At 42.6% G+C, this 23,452-nt stretch overlaps 1 protein-coding gene across 1 annotated transcript in view; it reads right to left on the bottom strand.

Annotated features, from left to right (window-relative positions):
* The window catches only part of ITGA11 (integrin subunit alpha 11), an 80,947-nt gene that overhangs the window by 4,811 nt on the left and 52,684 nt on the right, over positions 1-23,452 (bottom strand). The window contains exons 17-29 of the mRNA XM_060755385.2: positions 22,095-22,237; positions 21,669-21,779; positions 20,281-20,366; positions 19,908-20,115; positions 17,361-17,459; positions 9,997-10,073; positions 8,931-9,020; positions 7,449-7,539; positions 7,239-7,352; positions 5,097-5,183; positions 3,351-3,461; positions 1,993-2,088; positions 83-196 (exon numbers count right to left, since the gene is read on the bottom strand). Of these exons, the coding sequence (XP_060611368.2) occupies positions 83-196; positions 1,993-2,088; positions 3,351-3,461; positions 5,097-5,183; positions 7,239-7,352; positions 7,449-7,539; positions 8,931-9,020; positions 9,997-10,073; positions 17,361-17,459; positions 19,908-20,115; positions 20,281-20,366; positions 21,669-21,779; positions 22,095-22,237 (1,427 nt within the window). The remainder of the gene's footprint in view (positions 1-82; positions 197-1,992; positions 2,089-3,350; positions 3,462-5,096; positions 5,184-7,238; positions 7,353-7,448; positions 7,540-8,930; positions 9,021-9,996; positions 10,074-17,360; positions 17,460-19,907; positions 20,116-20,280; positions 20,367-21,668; positions 21,780-22,094; positions 22,238-23,452) is intronic.

Genomic DNA, 23,452 nt, shown 5'->3' with positions numbered 1-23,452 from the left:
AACCAAGAGCAGTGTTCCTAGTTGTCTGTTTCAGTGGACAGACAGACAACAGACACAGATGCAAGGACTGATGGCATCCTACCTTCCACAGCGCCAGCACCAACAGTCCTAGCAGCAAGAGGCCACCCAAAGTGCTCCCGATGATGATCCAGATGGGAACCTGGGAGTCCTCCACTTTGGAGATTTCAAATACAATCTGCAAGAGTAGCATACAAGGCAGGTATTAGTGTGCAGCTCTTCTAATGAAACCAATGATGACCATGAAAGAATGCTGATAGATGCCCCTTTCAGGGAACATTGAAAGAAAGGGATGATGGAAGAGGAAGAAGAGGAAATGGAAACAGCAACAGTCTGGTTTGCCTTTAGTTGATCTGGCTGCCTTTTGTATTTTCCTTCTTTATTCCATTGGAAAGTACTTCTGGCAAATGCCAGGAGAGGGCAGCAGTATCCCACTTTTTTTGGAGACAAAAAGTGTACTGGTTAATTTAATGTGTTGCTCAATTGTCTGTTGTCTGCAAGATATTAATTAAAGTGAGTCCCTTTCTCCCACATCACATACACACATCTCTTTCATGACAGACTGATTCCTCATTCATGCCCATAATACAGGGTGAGGCAGCATAACTTCCTTTTTTAAAATGCGCGCCATTTAATCCGTTGAAGACGTAGCTGAGTGCTAGTGGTCTCGTTGGAGAGGCAGGAGTATAAAGTTTTGTCCTGACAGAGTTCAGTCACCATCATGCATTGAAACACTGAGGAGTTTGCTTTTGCCGTTGAGGCCTACTTTTCGAGCGGATTTGGAGTGGCTGGCCCGCTCTCCAGATTTGGACCCTTGTGATTTTTTTTCTGGGTTTTTTTTTTTAAATCCCATGTTTATGTGAACCGTCCAAGGACCCGACAAGATTTGAAGACCAACATCCAGGAAGAAATTGCCAACATAATACCTGCTATGCTGGCAAGAGTCGTGGCAAACGCCAGAAATCGGTTTACTCAGTGTATGGAGAATGCAGGGGCGGCTCAACCCATTATGCAAAGTAAGCATTTGCTATATAGTTGATTTTGCCCAGGGGTGCTCTTGAGGTGCTCTTGGGGGAAAATAGAACCTGACATATGCAAGTTGTAGTTATTGGGATGTATAGTTCACCTACAATCAAAGAGCATTCTGAACTCCACCAATGATGGAATTGAACCAAATGTGGCACACAGAACTCTCACGACGAACAGAAAATATATATAACTGATTGGTTGGGGGGGGGGGGCGCCAAAATACTGTTTGCTTACTGTTGAAAATTACCTAGGGCCGCCTCTGGGAGAATGGAGAATGGGGGAACGTTACCTACCTAATTTGATCTTCAAAACTACGTAAAACAAAACTTTAGGTATGCGCCTACATTATAAAACAAAATTCTGATTCATACAATGTGTTTTATTAAGTTTTGAAGAAAGGAAGTTATGCTGCCCAAAATGTTATGTTATTTTTGCAGGACATCCTGCTATAGCACATTTTGCTATACTTTTTCAATGAATAACTCATCTGATTCTCAACCAATTCCACATACTTTGTGGCAGCCACAATAACAAAGTTTCTGGAGTAGAACAACTATTTTCAAAGTAGGTCTTTTCCAATTAAACTTTCAAACCTGGAACAGAACATTTTTCACATTTTGTTACATAGAGTAATTCCTACAGAGAGCTGCTTGAGCCCCAAAGGCCTGCATCTGATGGGTAAATATTCAGCCTGAGGAGACCCATTGTATGAATGAGATTAAGGCAAGTGTTGGTCATCGTTCAATCGTTGATTCAATGCTCTGTTGTCTTGAGGATGGGTTTGGAGATGGATCTTGGCACTTTCCAAAGCCAGACTCCCAGCCCTCTAAACATGAATCCCAGGTGTAAATACTGTTGAAGTTCCAAGTAGATTGCAAGATGTCAGAAGTTGGGGCTATCATCCTCTGGGCAAGCATGAAGAGAAGGGGAAGCCAAGGGACTCACCTGCCGGCTGGGATCCTCTTCTCGAAAGACAAAGGCACTGCGGAAGCCTCTCTGCAGAGCGGCATTGATCACGAACCTCAGGGACTTGAATTTCATCTGAAATGGCAAAGAGGAAGAGTTTAATGGGGCAGGAATATGGGATGATGCAATGACCTCTGTTTAAGTAATAATAAAAGTGATGCTCCAGAAGACCAGAGGAAGTATTGATCCTTGACAGTGACCAGTCTGGGCTTGATTCCAAAGGAGGTGTTGGACCAGTTTTGGAGATGATTTTCAGCACTTTGGAGAACTCCTTGAAAGCCCAGAATAGAATCACTTCTTGGACTCGTGGACCTAAAGATATGGCCTTAAATCACTGTTTATTTTAGAAGTTTGATTTCGCCAAAGTTGGGTGAGATTTGGGGGCTGGAGCATTGAATAAAATGGCACTCCCGCTGCTTAATTGATGGTTATGTCCAGCGGCAGAGAATTCCACCTGGCCTTGAAGACATCAGGCCTAATGAGATGCTAATTTGTTTTGTTTTGCTAAAGTAACTAGAGACCCCTGTTTATCAAGGCATGTACTTTCCCTCTCCTCCATATCTTCTTTCCTTACTTTGCAAACCAACGATGCATCGCTTGGGACATCCCGTTGTACGAGGAGAGAAAACGGGTGAACGTAGAAAGAAGTGTCTATAATTTCCCCTTTGTCTAATATATTAGGTGTTGAATTTCAAAGCCAGGAAGAAGCCCTGGTGCTCCTCTCGGTGCCAAAAGGGATGCAGCTGCTCCTGATTTATCTGTTGGTGTCGCGAAAGCAATCTCTGTCGATGTGGCACCGGGAAGAGTGGCCCGCCTCTTTCTCTCAGCTAAGGATGAGACAAGAGGTTTCAATTTGGGAAGCAGCTGGAGAGAAGACATGATCACCATGTATAAATATGTGAAAGGATGCCATAAATAATGAGGAGGAAGCAGGACTCATTTTCTGCTGTCCTGGAGACTAGGACTCAATGAAGCCATGGGTTCAAACTGCAGGAAAGGAGATTCCTCTTAAACATTAGGAAGAACTTCCTGACCATAGGGAGAGCAGCCGAGCTGTTCAGCAGCCGAACTCTCTGCCTCAGAGTGTGGTGGAAGCTACTTTTAAATAGAGACTGGCTGGCCATCTATCGGGAGGGCTTTGGTTGTGCTTTTCCTGCCTGGGTTTGGACTGGATAGCCCTTGGGTTACCTTGCAACTCTATGATTCTATGAAAGTGGAGCTACCTTAGGCATTGCTGGAGTCTGGGACCACTTTGGGATACAGGCAGCTTGGGTTTGAAGAGCCCTGCCTGATTTGGAGACCACTTGGTTCCAATGCCTTTGCCAGCTGGCCCTTACCGCTCTTAACGACTTCATCCAGAGGTTGCCATACAAGAGGAAGCTGACTTCTCCATTGGCTGCCAAGTTCACATTGCAGTCTATTGAGATCACATCAGAGTTGCTGTGATTCTGGAGGAAAAGGAAAAAGGAGAGACGGTGTCGGACGGACTGATGTGCACAGTCAACCTTCCATCATTCCCTATGAGTTTGGTTCAGTTTCCCATCCCAACCCTCCCACTGTCTGTTCCTATTGAAGGCATATTCAAATACTCCCCCTCCTCCCAAATGACTCCATTTTCTTCAGTAGTCTTTCCAAAATTATAGCAGGAAATCACATCCCCTCGATTCACTATTTTGTGAAGTGCATGTAAGAAAACTAAAGGTTTCAAAAAACAGTGAGGGGTTCTGCATGGGGAATGTCTGTAACTGTTGGTATGCATTCAAGGGGCTTTTGTGTGCTTTATAGGGAAAAAATACCAGAATGGCAAAACAACAACAACAATTTGGAGAAAAGGATGTAGGGCTTTTGCAGGACCTAAAAGTGGGTCCCTAAAGGCTAAAACAACTGACATGTTGACTGAATGACCTCCAAGGGCATTTCACCTGACACTTCCGCTTGCAAGTTGTTGTCACCTGGTCAGATTCTGAGTGTTCGGAAGATGAGGCTGGGGACGCTGGGAGAGATTCAGAGGGCCCAGAGAGAAATGTGTCAGAATCTCCTGGCAGTTCCCAAGAGAATGGCAAAGGCCATTGTCATGGGAACCTGCCAGAAGTACAGACTAAAGGAAATGGGAGAGACAAATGTTTGTCGAGGCCAGAAAGATTGGAGTTGAGACAACAGGGCCTGCAATTAAGGACTCACTCCTCCAAGCGGCTTCAAGATAAGGCCGGGGAAAGCAGGTGCAAATGAAATGATCTCATGGGAGGGGTTTTGGCTTTTAAAAAGTGGTTCATGTTGATACAATCTTTGCGAGAGCAATGCTGCATTCAGGTACAGACCTCTCGATGTCAAGGACCATGAAATTCATGTAATCAAGTGTCAAGCTGTTCCTGCATTCTGGTCTTGTGAGGCATAGTTTTGCTTGTCCTGAATTTAAGTCCCTTGTCTTTGAATGGCATAGTTTTGCCTGCCTTGGATTGATATATTATGTCTTTGCATATCACGCTGGAGTTATTTTAGAGACTTTCTCTAAAGTGATTTTTTTACTTTTGGCTTCTATGGACATACCTTTTGAATGTTGATTCCTTGTTTATATTTGCTTGCTTTTCATATATCAAGTTTTTATTGTACTCTGCTTTTAGTAAACTCTTACACTGGATTATCTGAAGTGTGTGGTTTGTTGTGAAAAGAGGTTTCAGGGCTCTAGTGCAACACAAGTAATCACAATATGCTCACAATATGCTCTATAACTTGGGCATATAAGAGGGACCATGAAAAATGCCTTGCTGTAGAATCACAGAATAGCACTATGTAACCAAATGTAAAAAGTATTATTTCCTGGTTTGAAAGTGTTATTTCTTGTTTAATTGTGAGGTCTTTAGTTTGAAAGTAATTGTTTTACTCCAGAAACTTTGTTTTTGTAGCTGCCACCAACTATGTTGAATTGGCTGAGACTCGAGTGAGATATTCATTGAAAAACTAGAACAAAATGTGCAACAGGATGTCCCTAATGGATAGAACCAATTAGGAAATGGCATCTGTAACCCAGGAACAAAAATTGTGTCACATGGTGTAATGTTAGCCAGAAGCAGAGACTGACTTACCAACTGGGGATGGCGCCCCAAGTCCTCATCTGAGGGCGCCCTGCGGTAGTCTGTATTGTTGCCTCCGATGTGGCATTTCATGGTTTCCTGAGAGACAGAAAGAAAAAGAAGCGGATGGGCCTTAAGCATAACTCTGGAACATCGTGAAGTGGTGACTTTATGGTTACAAGGATTCCAGTAATGTTACCATGAGAAGAAAGGGCTATTTCATGGCCAAAGCAGCAGGTGGTTTACCTCTAATCTCTTTCCTATCCACTTGTACTTCCTATGCAGAGATAGCAATGCATTGCTGGAGACATTTTATAGCCCCAAAAGTGTAATAACTGGTTCCATAGACATAATTGAAAAGTTACTATCAAAGGAGAAGAAATCAAAAACAGGAGAGGGCAAAATCCAAACTACCCAACCTTTGCTCCTTTGGTTTGACATGGTCAAATGGATCATCTGGGGAGGCCCTACTCTTGGTCCCACCTCTTTCACAAGCGCCACTGGTGGGGATGAGAGACAGGCCTTCTCAGTGGTGGCCCCTTGGCTGTGGAACTCTCTCCCCAGTGAAATTAGATCAGCCTCCTCCCTCCTAGCCTTCAGAAGGAATGTAAAAACTTGGCTCTGGGATCAGGCTTTCGGAGGATAGTGTAGTGCAACAACAAATTTGGAATATGTGCAATGACGATGAAATGGCTTGGACTACGATTATGGACGGGATTTTAGTATAGAATTGAATGTTTTTACATGCTTAATATGTATTAATTTAAATTCAAGTTGATTTTTTTTTTATAAATTTTTATTCAAATTTTTCAGAGAGTGTACAATAAAAGAAAGAGCAGTAGAAATCAAAGAAGAATATAAGCAAGAAAAAGAAAAAAAAAAAACTACACCACCAAATACAAAAGATCCCCCCCCCCAAAAGACCCAACACCCTATTGTGACCTCCATTCTTCTTACTTTGTACTAAACATTAAATTACTATTCATTCAAAATCTATGTATCATAAATCATAATGTCTATAAATGCCTCGTATGAGGTCCATCATTGTAGAGATTCTAACTCTCCTTCTTTCAGTACTTCAGATCAAATTTTCTTTAGTCTCTAAATATTCTTGCAAAACCGACCAGTCTGTTAGAGTTGTTGCTTGGCCTTTATGATACCTAAGCCAATATGTTAATTCGTCCATATCTTTAATGTCCTTTATTTTTACAATCCAGTCTATTTTTTTTGGTATACTTTCCTGCTTCCATATCTTAGTGTATACCATTCTGGCTGCAGTAATAAAGTATGTAAGGAGTTTTTCTTTGTTTATGTCCTTAAGGAGTTCTGTATCAAACATCCCTAATAAGTATAGTTCTGGTTGAAAAGGAAGTTCTATTTTCAATATTTTTTTACATTCTGAGTGGATCATTTTCCAATAATTCTTGGCTTTTTCACAAGACCACCACATGTGGTAAAAGGATCCCTCATGATTTTTACATTTCCAACAATTTGTGTTTATATGTTTGTACATTAAGCCTTAATACTCTGGTTTCTCTTCAGATCGTATAAATCTTTCGCCTTTTAAATTCAAGTTGATTAATGTGATTGGAATTGTATGTGTTATAAGGCAATGAATAATTACCTATATGTAAGCCACCTTAAGTCCCATTTGTGGTAGAGAAAGGTGAGGTATAAATAGATTAAATAAATAAACGTAGGGTGCATTGACACCATTGAATTAATGCTGTTTGACACCATTTCAACTCCCATGGTTCAATGCGATGGGATTTTGGGAGCTATAGTTTTGCAAAGCGTTTAGCCTTGTCCTTAGCCAAATAGTGCTGGTGCTTCACCGAGGCACAGCTCCCAGGATTCCATAGCAATGAGCCATGGCAGCAAAAGTGGTGCAAAATTGCATTACTTCTAGATTACCCTTTACACTACAAGATTAATTAATTATTATTCTACGCAATCCATGGCATTTTCCCTCGTTCTTTGGCAACTATGTTTTCCTCCTATGACACTATTCAACAAAATTTGAAAGATGTTCTGTTCCTGGTTTTCCTCTGATAATTTATTCCAATGATTGGATTCTCATTCACATTTGGAGAGGCACTTGTGGTTTCTAAATGAATGTTTATAATCTGCATGGAACCCCAAATGGAGGCCTACCTCATGGACCCGGAAGTCGGTGAGCTGCAGAAGCCGGTTCCCTCCTCGCGTGGCAACTGGGACCGTGATTTTGATGGCCACCCCATCAACGGGGAAAAGGCCCAGGTTCTGGAGCTGAAAGGGTTAATGCAACAAAGAAGGGCTACCTTTCTGCAAGGTGGAAATCCCCCAATTCAGCCCCAAATCCTTTGGAACCCGAACCCGATTTACCTTAAAGGTGCAATTGAAAGGGGGGCCAATGCTGTCGTACCTCTCCAGAGAACTGTTGGATTTGATCTCATAATAGTCCTGACTTGAGCTCCTGAAAGTCACATGAACCATATTTTGGAAAAGTTACTATGCAAAATACATTCATTCTTGCCATTTGGCATATGATTTAAGAGATGACGATAACTCATTCCAAGTTATGTTAAAAAAATAACTTTGTGAATTATGCATTCTCTCTTTTCTGGGAAAAGTTGTCTTAAGGTTTGATAAGAGAACGGTGTAAAACTTAAGATCCACAGATCTAAAGATGCCTTTTATCTATATAAATAAAAATGTAAAGTTCATTTGTGCTATTCACAGAACTCAAAAACCCCTGGACCAATTGACACCAAATTTGGACACAAGACACCTAACAACCCAATGTATGTTCTCCACTCAAAAAACCCGCGAAAACAGAAAGCAGAAAGGACTTCTGAACTACATGTTCACAAAGGAGAAACTGCATTGCCCACAAAGAGACCCATGGCCACGCCCCCTCCTCCTTGCGAGGAAACAGCCGGCCGGCCGTTAAAGCATGAGGAGCCAGGTGCGCGTGTATGGCCACACACACACACACACACACACACACACACACACGTGAGAATGGGCACCATGGGACCAGAAACCATAGCAAATCTCTCTCTCTCTCTCTCTCTCATCTGTCTATCTATCTATCTATCTATCTATCTATCTATCTATCTATCTATCTATTTATCTATCCATCTATCTACCCACCTCTCTCTTTCAGTCTATTCATCTAAATATCTCTTTTTCTATCTGTCTGTCTGTCTATCTATCTATCTATCTATCTATCTATCCATCCACCTACCTACCTACCTACCTACCTACCTCTCTGGCCCTTTCAGTCTATCCATCATCCATCAATCCACCCACCCACCCCCTCTCTCTTCCAATCTATATCTATCTATCTATCTATCTATCTATCCATCCATCCATCCATCTATCTATCTATCTATCTATCTATCTATCTATCTATCTATCTATCCCTTCTTTCTCTATATATATTTCTATCCCTATCTATGTATCTTTCTATCAGCTACCTACCTATATCTATCAGCTCTTACAATCTTCCCCTCTCTGTATCACTCTATCCTCCCTCTACCAACCCCTATCTATCTATCTATCTATCTATCTATCTATCTATCCATCTACCTCTCTCTTTCAATCTATCCATACATCTCTCTATCTCTCTGTCTATCTCTATCCATCTATATATCCATCTCTCTCTCTCTTGATTACAATCTCTCCCTCCCTCTATCACACTATTTCCTCTCTCTCTCTTCCCCTACCTACATCTATCTATCTATCTATCTATCTATCCACCCACATCTCTCTCTTTCAGTTTAACCATCTCTGTATTCCTCCCTCCCTCCCCCTACACACATACACACACACTCATCTATTCATCCATCCTTTCTGAAATACCTGGTGAAGAGGAGATCACTTTCATACTTCAGTGGGAATTTCAGGAGGACTGAATTGTCTCCTTTGGTGCTTTCCTGTTCTTCGCTGTCACTGGAAAACAATTGGAGCAGGAGGAGACCACACAGTTAAATGACAGAAATGGAGAGAAAGCAATTCTGAGCTTTAGCAGAAGGTTCAGCAGTGAGAGCCGTTCAGCAGTGGAACTCTCTGCCCTGGAGTGTGGTGGAGGCTCCTTCTTTGGAAGTTTTTAAACAGAGGCTGGATGGCCATCTGTCAGGGGTGCTTTGAATGCAATATTCCTGCCTCTTGGCAGTGGGTTGGACTGGATGGCCCATGAGGTCTCTTCCAACTCTATGATTCTATAATATGTACATATACACCCCCACATACACATACACACACACAGAGAGAATACACACACACACATGCATACAAATACATACATACACATACCCCCCACACATACATACATACATACACACACACATACATACATGCATGCATCCATGTATACAAATGCGCATGCACACACACACACAAATGCAATTTGTTTGGAAATAAATATCTGACTTTCTCACCTAATTATATTATTTTAACTGGTAATTTATTTGCATTGATGGATCATTGCACCTCCAGTTTGGAGCTCTTCCAGAACGTATCTGCAATTGACATTTTGGATGGCCTCAAGAGACATCATGTCACTCCCAATCAACTTTTTGGGATACAGGTCTCCTCCTTTCGGGGCGCAGGGCCACCAAATTGTCACTGCATTGTATTTCAATGTGTCCCAGTGGCCTTTTTGGCCTCTTTCCCCCTGTTTTGGGAACCATTGGGTCTTTGGAGGGGCTGTGGGGGTCCCAGGGGCCGTGCTGGATGCTCAAAACGCCCAACTTACAGCTGCCCTGTTTCCACCTTTGTGCTAAAAAGTGGGAGCAGTAGCATTGTAACAGGAGACAAAAGCAAGTGAGGCATCCTATTGTTAAAAGGACAATAAAAAGGGGAGGAAAAGGGGGAAATGTGATGAATGGGTTGAGAGAGGAAGGAGAAAAACAGTCCGTCTGCCAACCTCTTGGTGGTTAGAAAGATCTCCAGGCTTTGCAGGAAAACAGACTTGCTGAACTCGAAATCCAGGCGGAAAGCCACCTGCAGAAATCAAAAGCAGATTGCAGAATGAAATAGACAAAGCATCAATTACATTTTCCACATCCATTTGTACAAAACAACACTAGACAAGTTAACATTTTGGACTACGTCTCCCAAATGGACAAGACAGGACTCAAAGCTTCCCAAACTCCCAGCTTTGGTTCGATTTAGAACAATTTTAAGTCGGAAAAAGAGAAGTTTGACAGTATGAGTTTGTATCAGTTTTATAGACCTAAAATCACGCAGGGATGTCTCATAAAACTCAATATAGTGGCCTCTCCGAAACTAGAGATGGATCCATGCTGGATGTGCTGCACCCAAGTTTCTGTCAACACCATTTGCAATGAGCTCTTCAGCCCAAAGATTACTCAACATTATGTTATTGTTGTTATTTACTATCAAGTTGGTTTTTATGCTATCAAGTTGGCTTTGTTGGGCTTTTGGGCCCTTGTAGTCTCTTCCAGCTCTAAGTTTTTATGACCCAAGATTGTTGAGGATGATGCCTTGCAGATACCTCCAAGATGCCATCATCTGCTACTTTGCTCAAGTCTTGCCAACCAAAGCAACCATGACTTCCTTCCTGGAGTCTATGCAAACTAAAGGTAGTTTTCCTCTTTTCATAATGTCTCCCAATTTATCAAGCATTATCTTCTCTTCCAACTCTATGCTTTTAGGAGTTGCGGTGACCCTCAAGTAGGACACAAATAAGACTGTTGTTGTTGATGATGTCTTAGAGATACCTTCAAGATACCATCATCCACCACTTTGATCAAGTCCTTGATGGAGACTTGCCAATCATAAGGTGGTTTCCCTCTAATCCAGTGGTTCTCAACCAGTGGGTCCCCAGATGTTTTGGCCTTCAACTCCCAGAACTCCTAACAACTGGCTGGGATTTCTGGGAGTTGAAGGCTAAAACATCTGGGGACCCACAGGTTGAGAACCACTGCTCTAATCCCTCCCCCTCTTCATTAAGAATTATCTTCTCCTCAAGTTGTATGTCTCTATGATTTGTGGTGACCCTCATGCAGACATGAAGAAGACTGATGATAAAGATGTTGTCTCGGAGATACTTCCAAAACACTGTCCATAGCAGCCTTACTCAATACCTAAAGATTTTGGGATCATGGCTTCCTTAATGGAGTCTATCCAACTATAATCCTGTTTTTCTCTTTTCCTAAATGCCTCCCACTTTATGAAGCATCTTTTTCTTCCAGGTCTATGTTTCAATGACTTGTGGTGACCCTCAAGAAGGACATGAGCAAGACCACAGATGATGATGTCTTAGAAATACCTCAAAGATGTCAACATCTGCCACTTTGCTCAAATCCTTGGTGGAGTCTATTTGACCATAAGGAGGCTTTCTTCTTTTCCGAATGCCACCCACTTTATTAAGCCTTCATCTTCTCTAATGGGTCATCTCCTCTCATGGTTGACCAAAGTAGAGCAGCCTCAGTCTGTTCCTTTCGGCCTCTAGACGGGTCTAGCTTGACTTGATCTGAGAAGCATTTTTTTGGCCCATGGTATTTTAAAACACTGTATTTCAAACACTCATTGAAACATGATGTAGAAGTAACCCTTTGGTTGAGAAAGAGATTGAGAAAGATATCTAATATATCTGAGTCGAACAGCATCCAATCTGATGTCCTTGTGAGATGTTCCTATGGGTTAATCCCAACTTAGAATAGAGCCTACAAAATTCATTGTTGAATAGTGAATTGATGTTTCCAAAGTCCAAGGATGCATCTATACTGCGGAATTAATGCAGTTGGCACCACTCAATGCAATGGAATCCTGGGAGCTGTAATTTTATAAGGCCTTGAGTTTTCTCTGCCTCACCAAACAACAAATCCGAGCATTGCATAGCATTGAACCATGGCCATTAAATTAGACATGAGGTCCTTTATTATTAGGTTTAGTATTAGTAGTCTTATTAATGTTTTCAAAGGCTTTCATGGCCAGAATAGGAGCCCCCAGTGGCACAATGGGTTAAACCCTTGTGTTGGCAGGACTGAAGATGGACAGGTCGGAGGTTTGCATTTGTGGAGAGCACGGAAGAGCTCCCTCTGTCAGCTCCAGCTCCCCATGCGCGAACATGAGGTAAGCCTCCCACAAGGATGGTAAAACATCAAAACATTCAGGCATCCCCTTGTAGACAGCCAATTCTCTCACACCAGAAGAGACTTGCAGTTTCTCAAGTTGCTCCTGACATGAAAAAAAAAACTTCTGAAAAAGTGTGCAACTAGACTCAAACTGTGTGCAACTAGACTACACACATATGTTGCACACTACATTGGCATGGGGTTTTCATTATGGCAGCTTAATGCCATGGAGAGTTTTTTATGCTAGGCAGGGACAATTCCATTATGTAAAATGACCAGAATCACTGGGTTGCTGTGAGTTTTCCAGGCTTTATGGTCGTGTTTCAGAAAAATTCTCACAACCTCACAACCTCTGAGGATGCCTGCCACAGAAATGTCAGGAGAGAATGCTTCTGTAAGCCGCACCAATCCCCCTGAGGGAGATGGAGCGGGGTATAAATAAAGTATTATTATTATTATTATTATTATTATTATTATTATTCTGGAACATGGCCATACAGCCCGCAAAACTCACAGCAACCAATTATTAATAGCATTTATTATTACTATAGCTCCAAAGATCCCATAGCATTGAGCCACAGTAGTTAAAGTGGTTTGAAACTGCATTAATTCCACAATGTAGATGCATCCCATGTCTACTCCAGCAAAAATTTCCAAATGGTTCCAACCCATTAATTTATTGCAAGGCGAAGGAGCAATAGCTGCCCCCAAATATGTTCTAATCACATTGCAATGTGATGATCTTTAGACAGGAGGCATAATATTTTTTAAATATATGCCCCTAGCTTATGAACAGCTGATTATGATATTAAAATCCCTCTTGGGCTTCCAGGGCTGAATTTTCCATTTTCAGCTTCTCTTTGTTTTGGCAAAGCAACAAGCGCTCGGTGCCATACGGATGCGTTACGGCAGTCTTTTCTGGCCCAAAAGCACATAGGTCTGTTTTATTGCAGGGAAGGAATCCTAGCGCACTGATGAGATCAAATCCATCATGGTCAATCCTGTGCCAAGCAAAGGCTTCGGACGAATATTTGGTTTTGAATCTGGGAAAACTCCCGGGGCCCACTTATTCTTTCTCACTTTCCCCCTTTCTTGTTTTCTTTTTTCCTTATGTCTGCTTATATATCTTTCAGTACTGCCCCATTTCCAGGGCATGGAAAATAATTCAATTTCCAGGGCTACCATATGTGACAATTCCAGTGAAACGGGGAGGCCAAGTATGAGTTCCAAGTCTGGAGTGCATCTACACCAGGCCTGGGCCAACTTGGGCCCTCCAGGTGTTTTGGACTCCAACTCCCACCATTCCTAACAGCCTCAGGCCTCTTCCTTTTCCCCCTCAGCCGCTTAAGCGGCTGAGGGGGAAAAGGAAAGGGCCTGAGGTTGTTAGGGATTATGGGAGTTGAAATCCAAAACACCTGGAGGGAGGGCCAAAGTTTGCCCAGGCCTGATCTAGATGCTACGAGGGTTGAATGAAAAGTAATACCTCCACCTTCATAACTCCTCAACAGATGGCAGTACTGGAATGCAGCAGGTACTGGCTTGTTCAGTAGACTCTCCTCTACAGTTCCATTTTGGCAGGAGACCTTAGCACTGAATGGTTGTGTTGTTACAGTGTGAAGTATGGAACCCTGCGCAGACGGTTGGTCAACATGACTTAAGCAACGTGCAGTCATTGAATTCTTGACAGCAGAAGGTGTCACCCCAAAGGAGATTAATAAGAAAATGCAGCCTTTTTATGGTGGTTGTGTTAATGTGAGTACTGTACGTTGTTGGGTGAGTAAGTTTAAAATTGTTGAGGTGGGAACATCTGACTTGCATGACAAACAAAGAGTTGGATGTCCTGTGACAGCAATCACAGAGTTTCACAAGCAAAAAGTTGACAGATTGATTCAGGATGATCATCGTATCAGTCAGAGAGAAATTTCAAGAATAATCGGCATTTCACAAGAACGTGTGGGTCACATTATTGCTTTGCTTGGCTATCGGAAGATCTGTGCACGATGGAGGAGAGAACTGTGAGACGCTGGTTACGGAAACAGAGTGTCAACTTCTTCCGTGACCGTTTCAGAAAACTTGTTAATCATTGGCAGAAATCTATCCAATTGTCTGGTGATTATGTGGAAAAGTGAATAGTGGTAGTTAAAGAGCACATTCTAAGGATTATTTCTGCGTTCGATTTATTAAAATATTCCCATCCAAACCCAAGTAACGAAGGTGGAGGCATTACTTTTCATTCAACCCTTGTATATTGCTTTCTGTGGAATCCCATTGGTCTCATACACTTGTTTATGTTTCCATAGACATAAGTTATACTTTTGGGCCATTGTGAAATGGCAATATTGAGTCCAGGGTTGCTTAAGTGAAGTTTCCAGCAGCCGGACATTGCTAGCCCCAATGTGAAGAGTGCCTTGGAGTCCATTGGCTTGACCTTTGGTCAATGGCTCCACCAGTATCCTGGGGACTAAGCAACAGATGGACATTCTTGGGAGGTGTGCAATACTTTGACAGTGCCTCCAGATGCTTTGGACAGGAGAAACAGCCCTTCTACTTGCCTTCCCAATGGGAGCATGGAAAGGAACATGAGGCAATGGGTGGTGGATCTGCCAATATTCAACAGAAGGGCGAGGCAGCATAGCCCCTCTGGGCCAATGCGGCTGCATATATTGACATCATGCAAACACATGACTTAGGATCTTGGCTTTAACATTGCAATGAATCTTCAGCATGTGTATGTGTGTTCTCAAGAGGGCTATGGACTTATGGCAATGCCTTGCATTTCCTAGGGATCACTTAGATTGAAATTATTATTATTGTTGTTGTTATTGTTGTTGTTGTTATTATTATTATTATTATTATTATTATTATTATTATATTCAGGTGAAGAGATCACTATTAAATGCATATTGACATCAATAATAATAATAATAATAATAATAATAATAATTTGATACATTACAAAATTAGTATTCAGCAAACAAGATCACTCTGCTGGCTGTTGTATTGGATCACATGTCTAACACTTCCCAAGTGTCTAGGACTGTGTGATGTATCAGTGAATAATGCGTGCAGATCCCAGTAAGGTGGCCTTTTGCAGCTGGTAGATGGTAATCTTGTCAGCACTGATTGTGTTTAATTGCAGGCCAAGGTTCTGGCCCAAGATACCTAACTGACTGCCTCTCGACCTATGAGCCCACGAGGACTTTGAGATCTTCCGAGGAGGCTCTGCTCTCGATCCTGCCTGCTTCACAGGCACGGCTGGCGGGGATGAGAGATAGGGCCTTCTCGGTGGTGGCTCCTCGGCTGTGGAACACCCTCCCTGTGGACATCAGACTGGCTCCCTCCCTGCTGATATTCCGCAGGAAATTAAAGACCTGGCTGTTTAAGAAGGCGTTTGAACATGAAGTGCAATGATTGGTAATTGACCATAGGAATGAACAATGGAAATTGATACTGGATTGTGGTTTTGGCGATGAGACGACACGGAATGGCTTTGTAGTAATGATGATGTTTTTGATGAGCATGTTTTCTGATAATGTTGAATTGTGGATTATTTTATACTGTGTCTTATATTTTGCACCTTGTTTTTTGCTATGTTGTACACTGCAGTGAGTCGCCCCTGGGCTGAGAACTGCGGTATATAAGCGAAGTAAATAAATAAATAAATAAGGTCTTTAGGAACTGCACCCAGTGGGCTGATCACCACTGGGACCACCTTTACTGGTTTGTGCCAGAGTCTTTGCAGTTCAATCTTTAAATCCTATTGCGTCTGCTTTTCCAGTTGTTGAATAATGTGTGCAGATCTGAGTAGGGTGGCCTTTTGCAGCTGACAGATGGTAATTTTGTCAGCCCTGATTGTTTTTCAGTGCAGGCCAAGGTCTTGAGGCACTGCACTCAGTGTGCCAATCACCACTGAGACCATCTTGACTGGCTTGTGCCATAGTCTTTGCAATTTGATCTTAAAATCCTTGTATTGTATAAGTTTTTTCAGTTGCTTCTCGTCAGTTCTACTGTCGCCATTGCAGCATGGACAATACATACATTTGCTTTTTTCCATGATTGTGAGGTCTGGAGTAATTTGATGATGATGAAGAAGAAGATGATTACATTATGTAACACAATTTTGTTCCTGGGTTACAAGTGTCATTTCCTAATTGGTTCTATTATAAAAATATGAAAAAAGGTTTATTAAAGATAAAGGTTTTCCCCTGACATTAAGCCCAGTTGTGTCTAACTCTGGGGGTAAGTGCTCATCTCCATTTCTAAGCCAAAGAGCTGGCGTTATCCACCTCCAAGGTCATGTGGCCAGCATGACTGCATGGAGCGCTATTACCTTCCTGCCGGAGCGGTGCCTATTGATCTACTCACATTTGCATGTTTTCGAACTGCTAGGTTGGCAGAAGCTGGGGCTAACAGCAGGACCTCATGCCGCTCTCCAGATTCGAACCTGTAACCTTTAGATCAGCAAGTTCCACACCTCAACGGTTTAACCCACTGCACCACTTGGTTGTTTCTTTGGGACATCCTGCTATAGCACATTTTGCTCTAGTTTATCAATGAATATCTCATAGTTTCTCAAACAATTCAATAGAGTTTGTGTCACAAAAATGAAGTTTCTGAAATAGAACAACAACTTTCAAAGCAAGATCCACACAATGAAACAGGAAATGACATTTTCAAGCCAGGAACAGAACATTTTTCAAATTTTGTTACATAGTGTGATTACTTACTATCATCATCACTATCATCTATATATGCCAAAGTTTGTTTGTGGCTCTGTGTTGTCACTGGGAAAGAAAGGTGGCATGTATGTGAAGGTATGGGAGGGAGGGAGGGAGGAAGGAAGGATGGAAAGAAAGAAAAAGAAGGGAAAGAAAGGAAAGGTTTGTTTGTGGCTCTCTGTGATGTCGCTTTCTGGGAACGAAAGGTAGCACGTATATTTATAAGTGAGGGAAGGAGGAAAGAAAGAGAAAAAGAAGGAAAAGAAAGGAAAGGAGAAGGGAGAAAGAAAGAAAAATGAGGGAAGGAAGGAAAGAAGGGAGGGAGCATCTATACTATAGAAATGCAGTTTGACATATTTTGAACTGCCATGGTTCAATGCTATGGATTCACAGGAGTTATAGTTCTGCAAGGATGGGAACCTTCTCTGCCAATGAGTACAAACTACAAATCTCACACCATTCGCCCTTACCTTTGCTTTGGCTCTGAAGAACGGGTAGCTGACGTTGCAAAGCCTGCTGTTTGGATGCTTCTCCTCAGACATGCATTCAATGTTAATGTCCAGGTCATCCTGAAAAGCAATAAAAGGAAGAAGCATACATTGAAGATTACTTCATTAAGGCATGGGCTGAGACCTGAGATGCGTCCACACTGTGGAATGAATACAGTTTGATGCCAGTTGAATTGCCATGGCTCAATACTAACGAATCCTGGGAGCTGTAGTTTTGCAAAGTCTTTCATCTTCCATTGCGAAGATTGCTGGTGCTGCACCAAACTACAAATACCAGGATCCCATAGCATTGAACCATGACAGTTTAGGATTGTTTTATATTATTATTATTATTATTATTATTATTATTATTATTATTTATATTACTATTATAACTTCTTCTTCTTCTTCTTCTTCTTCTTCTTCTTATTATTATTATTATTATTTGAAGCACATAAAGATGAGTCCACAGCTGACACGATCACTCTGCTGGCTGATGAATTGGATCACATGGCGGACACTTCCCAAGTGTCTAGGACTGTGTGATGTATCAGCGAATAATGCGTTCAGATCCCAGTAAGGTGGCCTTTTGCAGGTGGCAGCTGGTAATTTTGTCAGCGCTGATTGTGTTTAAGTGCATGCCAAGGTCTTTAGGCACTGCACCCAGTGTGCCTGTCACCACAGGGACCACCTTGACAGGCTTGTGCCAGAGTCTTTGCAGTTCGAGCTTTAAATCCTCATATCATGTCAGCTTTTCCAGTTGTTTCTCTTCAATCATACTGCCACCTGTGATTGCATTATTATTATTATTATTATTATTATTATTATTATTATTACTTTTACAGTATATTATTATTTTTGGATTAGGTCATATTTTTAGAGTAGGTCTTATTTTTGGGGAAACAGGGTACTTGGGGCCAGCCTGCATGCACTCCCTTGATGCAATAGCTGCTATACAAGAAGAGAAGGGGAAAGAATCAATGTAGAAGGAGTGGCTCAGGCTGGGTCAGAGCCATAAATACGTGGCAGGGGTTCTGTTCAGAAAATACGATTTCTGTGAGAAGCCCCTGGAAAATAAGATTGTGCAATGCCTTTTGCTCCCATCCTCTTTTTTGGAGGAGTTAAGGAAGAATGAAAGGAAGAAGCAATATTTCAGGGACGTAAAGCCACCTTAAGGATGACAAAGGAGCTGACGTGGAGGCAGCCATATGAAAGTGATAAATCGGCGGCATTTTTCCCCTTAGAAAAAAAGCATTTCCAGACGTCGTCGGCCAGCTTCTCCAGCTGGCTGTCAGAAGAGACCCACAATGACTCTCTCCAAGTGTGGAACAGATGCCTGGCAAGCGCAGGGCCCCTTCCATCTTCCCTTTCTTTTGACAGCAGGGAAAGGGCAGCTCAGAGGGACAGTAACTCAGCAGGGAAACAGAAGGCCACCTCCGGCCAAAACTTTGGCTACAAGAAACAGAAAGAAGCTCAAGGAAGCCAGGAGGGAGCTGATCACAAGAGCCACAAACAGAACAGAGCCTGCTGTTTGCATGTTTGCTAAAAGCACACATCTACATATGTAAAAAGTCAAAGTATATAAATGTGTTAATTTGTCTATCCCTCTGAGATGTCACTGGGAAAGAAGGGGAAAAAATTAAAAGGGAAGGAAGGATACCTAAAAGAGAGGGAGGGAGGGAGGGAGGGAGGAAAAGAAGGGAAGAATAGTATAGGGTTGGATAGGAAAGGAAGGAGGTAGGCAAAGAAACAGGAAAGAAGAAAGGAAGGAAAGAAGGAAGGAGGGAAGAAAGGAAGGAAGAGAAAATAAAAGAGAGAAGGGAGGGAAAGGAGAAGGAAGAAGGGAGGGAGGGAGAGAAAAAAAGAAAGGAGGAAGAGGGAAGGAAGAAGGGAAGGGAGGTAAGGGGAGAAAGAAAAAAAAAGGAAGGAAGGAAAGGAGGGAGAGAAAAAGAAAAATGAAGGAAGGGAGGGAGAGAAAAAGAGTAAAAGGAATGCAAGAAGAGAAAGGAAAGGAGAGAAGGGGGAGGGGAGAAGAAAGAACAAAGAAAGAAAGGAGGGAGGGAGAAGGGAGAGAACAAAAGAAAAAGGAGTAAAAAAGAAGGGAAGGAAGGGACTGAGTGAAAGAAAGAAAAAGGAGGAAAGGAGGGAAGGGAGGTAGGGAGGGAAAGAAAAAGAAAGTAGGGAAGGAAAGGAGGGAAAGAAAAAAGAAAAATGAGGGAGGGAGGGAAGGAAGGAGGGGAGGGAGAGAAAGAAAAGAGAAGAAGAGAAAAGAGAAGAGAAGAAAGGAAAAGGTGGGAAGAAAGAAGGGAAGGGAGGGAGAGTGGGAGAGAGAAAGAAAAATGAGGAAGGACAGAAGAAAAAGGAGAAGGGAGATAGTAGATGGGCAGCAGTCCTAAAGTTACATGGGCAATGCCAAATATATATGCTATTTAAATTATTTTAAATGCTACTTTATATCATTTGCAGATTGACCTCAAGTCAATGACGCAAAAGCTCATTTCCAGTGTGAGAAAACGAAGAGACTTCTACCTTCTGGATCAGGCTTGCAAACTGCAGGTTTCTGGAGAAGGAAATGTTCAGAACGGTGTTGTATGCGTTTTCCCCAGCGTTTTCCAGTGTGGCTTCCACGGCCACCCTCCTCCTGGCACTTTCTATGACAAAAATTGAGGCATCGAAAGATAGCGTGTAGGCAGAGCAGTCTGAATGTGGCTTCCTCAGGACACGCCTGCAATACTCCCTGCGGAAAAGAGCAAGCGCTGAAGTAGCTGCCCCAAAAGAAGGGGCTACCCCATCTTCTTCCCCAAAAGACCTCCACCATCATTACCCATGGCAGGCCTAACAATAAGCCCTCTCCTTTCTTGGCACAATTTCTCACTTGCAACACAGAGTAGCTACTACTCACATGGCAGTCGGGATGTCAGTTTTAGCATCGAGGACCAAATTTGGGATGCAATGCTCATCTTCATTGCAGCCATTCCAGAAGGGGACCTATGGGACATGGGGGGAAACAAATGCTTTGGTGCTTTTTACAGGATGTGCAAAGGAGGAATCAGAACCTCAATATTTCTGGCTAAACCAAATTTTAATGCAAAACTCAGGCTGAAAACAAAGAAATGATGGGATGGATTTGGGATTGCCATTCCTTTGTCTGTCTATCTGTATTCCTTCCTTCCTTCCTTCCTTGCTTTCCCATTCTCCTTTCTCCCTTCTCCCCTTTCCTCTCCCTTCCTTCTTTCCTTTTTCTTTCTTCCACTAACTCTTTCCCTTCCTTTTCTTTATTCTTTCCTCCATCCTTTCTTCCCTTCCCTCCCCTTCCTGCCCCTTCCCTCTTTCTTTCCCATTCATCCACCCTTCCCTCCTTCCTTCCTTCCTGTCAGTCTTCCTTCCCTCCACACTTCCTTCTCCCTTTCCTCTTCCCTCCCTTCTTCTTCCTTCCTTTTTCTTCCCTCCCCTTCCCTCCCTCCCTCTTTTCTTCCTTCCTTTCTCCCTTCTCCCTTTTCCTCTCCCTTCCTTCTTTCCTTTCTTTCCTTTTCCTTTCTTCCACTCTCTCCCTCATTCCCTCCTTTTTACTTTATTCTTTCCTTCATTCTTTCTTCCCTTCCTTTCTCTTCCTTCCCTTCCCTCCCTCTTTCTTACCCATCAATCCACCCTTCCTTCATTTCTTCCTTCCTGTCTGTCCTCCTTCCTTCTCTCCCTCCTTCCCTCTTCCTTTCCTCTCCCTCCCTCCCTCCCTCAATCCCACCCTCCTTTCCCCTCATACACTTGTCACCTTTATATCTCAGTGACAACATAGAGGGCCACTTCACCTAGCTACAGCCCTTGTGGTACAGACAGACATACACACACGCTCACACACGCACACACACACACACGCACACACAATTTGATATTTTATATATATATATATATATATATATATATATATATATACATACACACATACACACACACACACACACGCTACTTAGAGAACATGCACATGGTAGTATCTCTGGTGTTTGTGGCTCTTGAGATCAGCTCCCTCTTGGCTTCCTTTGGCTGCTCTCTGCTTCTTGCAGCCAAGTTTCAGCCAGAGGCAAAGTTCGATGGCATTGTGTAGATTAATATTTGTTCTTTAGGAATCACCAAGTCCTCCAAGGAGACTTTATGGTCAACGTCCTACCATGGAGTTGCACTGGAGGACTTAGAGATTCATAAGAGAGAATATTTCTCTAGGCATTTGTACGTTCTCTAGCATGATCCTACGGCCAACTCCCAAAGTCTTGTATGACAACAAGCAATGTTACTCACAGCCACTTTCAGTGAAGTTGGCCACCCGTCCTCCATCACCGGCCCATTGTGAGGACTATCCAAGCCATAGGAAACGGAAAATGTGACTGGTTTCACATAGTCAGCTGTATCCTAAGGAAGAAGCAAATGATTTCAGTTACCTTTTGGTCATGCAGAGGGGAGAGAGGAAGGGGTCTGAGGCTGTTAGGAATCCAAAACATCTGGAGGGAATGCCCCCAAGTTTGCCCATGCCTGGGATAGCAAATATTTATGGAGATCACCAGGTTTGGCATGATAATTTGGAAGACATGTTATGCAAAAGTCAGCATTTTCTGAACCTACTGAGATAAACAGAGGACCAATTTAATCTTCGTTTGCTTGCACAACTCAAAACTTAGCTTCCCTCGAAGGCTAGGAGGTGTCACTTTTCACAGTTCAAGAACTTACCAAGACATGGAAATTCATCCTCTCGCATTGCTCTTGACCTGCCAATAACGTGGCCGTTTTGTGGGTGAGTCGGTCTCCGTTTTCGTCAAGATGGGCTCTGGGAACGTATCGCCGCTCGTCGATGGTGACGTTGTAATTCAGGGCTGAAATAGTAGACGCTGAGTTAAAGAATTACTCCCAAGCTCACAATGAAAGAACCAGACCTCGGGGTTATGCTGTATTCTTCAAAATAGTACAGGCAGTCCCCAAGTTATGAACAAGACAGGTTCTGTAGGTTTGTTCTTAAGTTGAATTCGTTTGTTTGTATTTATTTATTTACAGTATTTCTATTCCGCCCTTCTCACCCTGAAGGGGACTTGGAGCTGATCACAGACACATACACGGCAAACATTCAATACCATTATACACTGAAAAGACAGACAACTGTACATAGATAAAGGTATATATAGGCTTTCCCATCTTCAGCATCTTGAAGGCTGTGCTCAGTTCCGGCCAAAAGAGGGTGCTGTTGCTCCACTTTCTCTGCTGAAGAGCTTTGTTTGTAAACTTCCTCCTTGATTGAATCACCAGCATTTTTCTGGCATTTCCTTATAGGTGCCTTAAATACCTCCCTGCTTAAGTTATACCTATTTATCTACTCACATTGTTATTGTCGAAACTGTTAGGTAGGCAGAAGCTGGGCTAAAGGCCAGGAGCTCACTCTGATCTGGGCTTTGAACTGTCATCCATTTGGTTGGCAAGATTTACTGCAACTCACAGCTAACCTGTTGTGCTATAGCCTGGCAAGTTGGAACAGTGTAACTCCAGATTATACACACACACATATACAGTATTTATATTCTGCCCTTCTCACCCCACAGGGTACTCAGGGCAGATTACAATGCACATATACATGGCAAACATCAAGGCCATAGACATACAACATATATAGACAGACGTAGAGCCAATTTAACATTCCAGCTTTCCAGCTTCATGAGAGTATCCTTGATTCCGGCCACAGGAGGAGCTATCACTTGTGACACCAAGTCCTTGATGGAGTACTTCCTTATTCTTACACATGCAGCTGGAAGGTTTTATGATGTCGTAAATTAGTTTAATTAACCTCCCTGCATAAAACGGTACATAAATTTCCTTCTTGACAGATGCAACTGTCTTTTGGGTTGAATAGGTCAACAGCAAGCTAAACTATTAGTGGTTGGGAGCTTACTCTGACCCGGGTTCGCTTCGAACTCATGACCTCTCAGTGAGTAGTGATTTAATGCAGCTGGCTACTAATTAGCTGTGCCACAGCATGCTTTGAATAGCATAGGGAAGGATGAACACTCCTGTGGTGTTTGTTTTGCTTTCTGTGCCTCTCT

Source organism: Anolis sagrei, chromosome 9 (genome assembly GCF_037176765.1).
Source record: "Anolis sagrei isolate rAnoSag1 chromosome 9, rAnoSag1.mat, whole genome shotgun sequence".
In the NCBI taxonomy this organism is placed as follows: domain Eukaryota; kingdom Metazoa; phylum Chordata; class Lepidosauria; order Squamata; family Dactyloidae; genus Anolis; species Anolis sagrei.
This window is presented reverse-complemented; position numbering and strand designations above follow the sequence as displayed.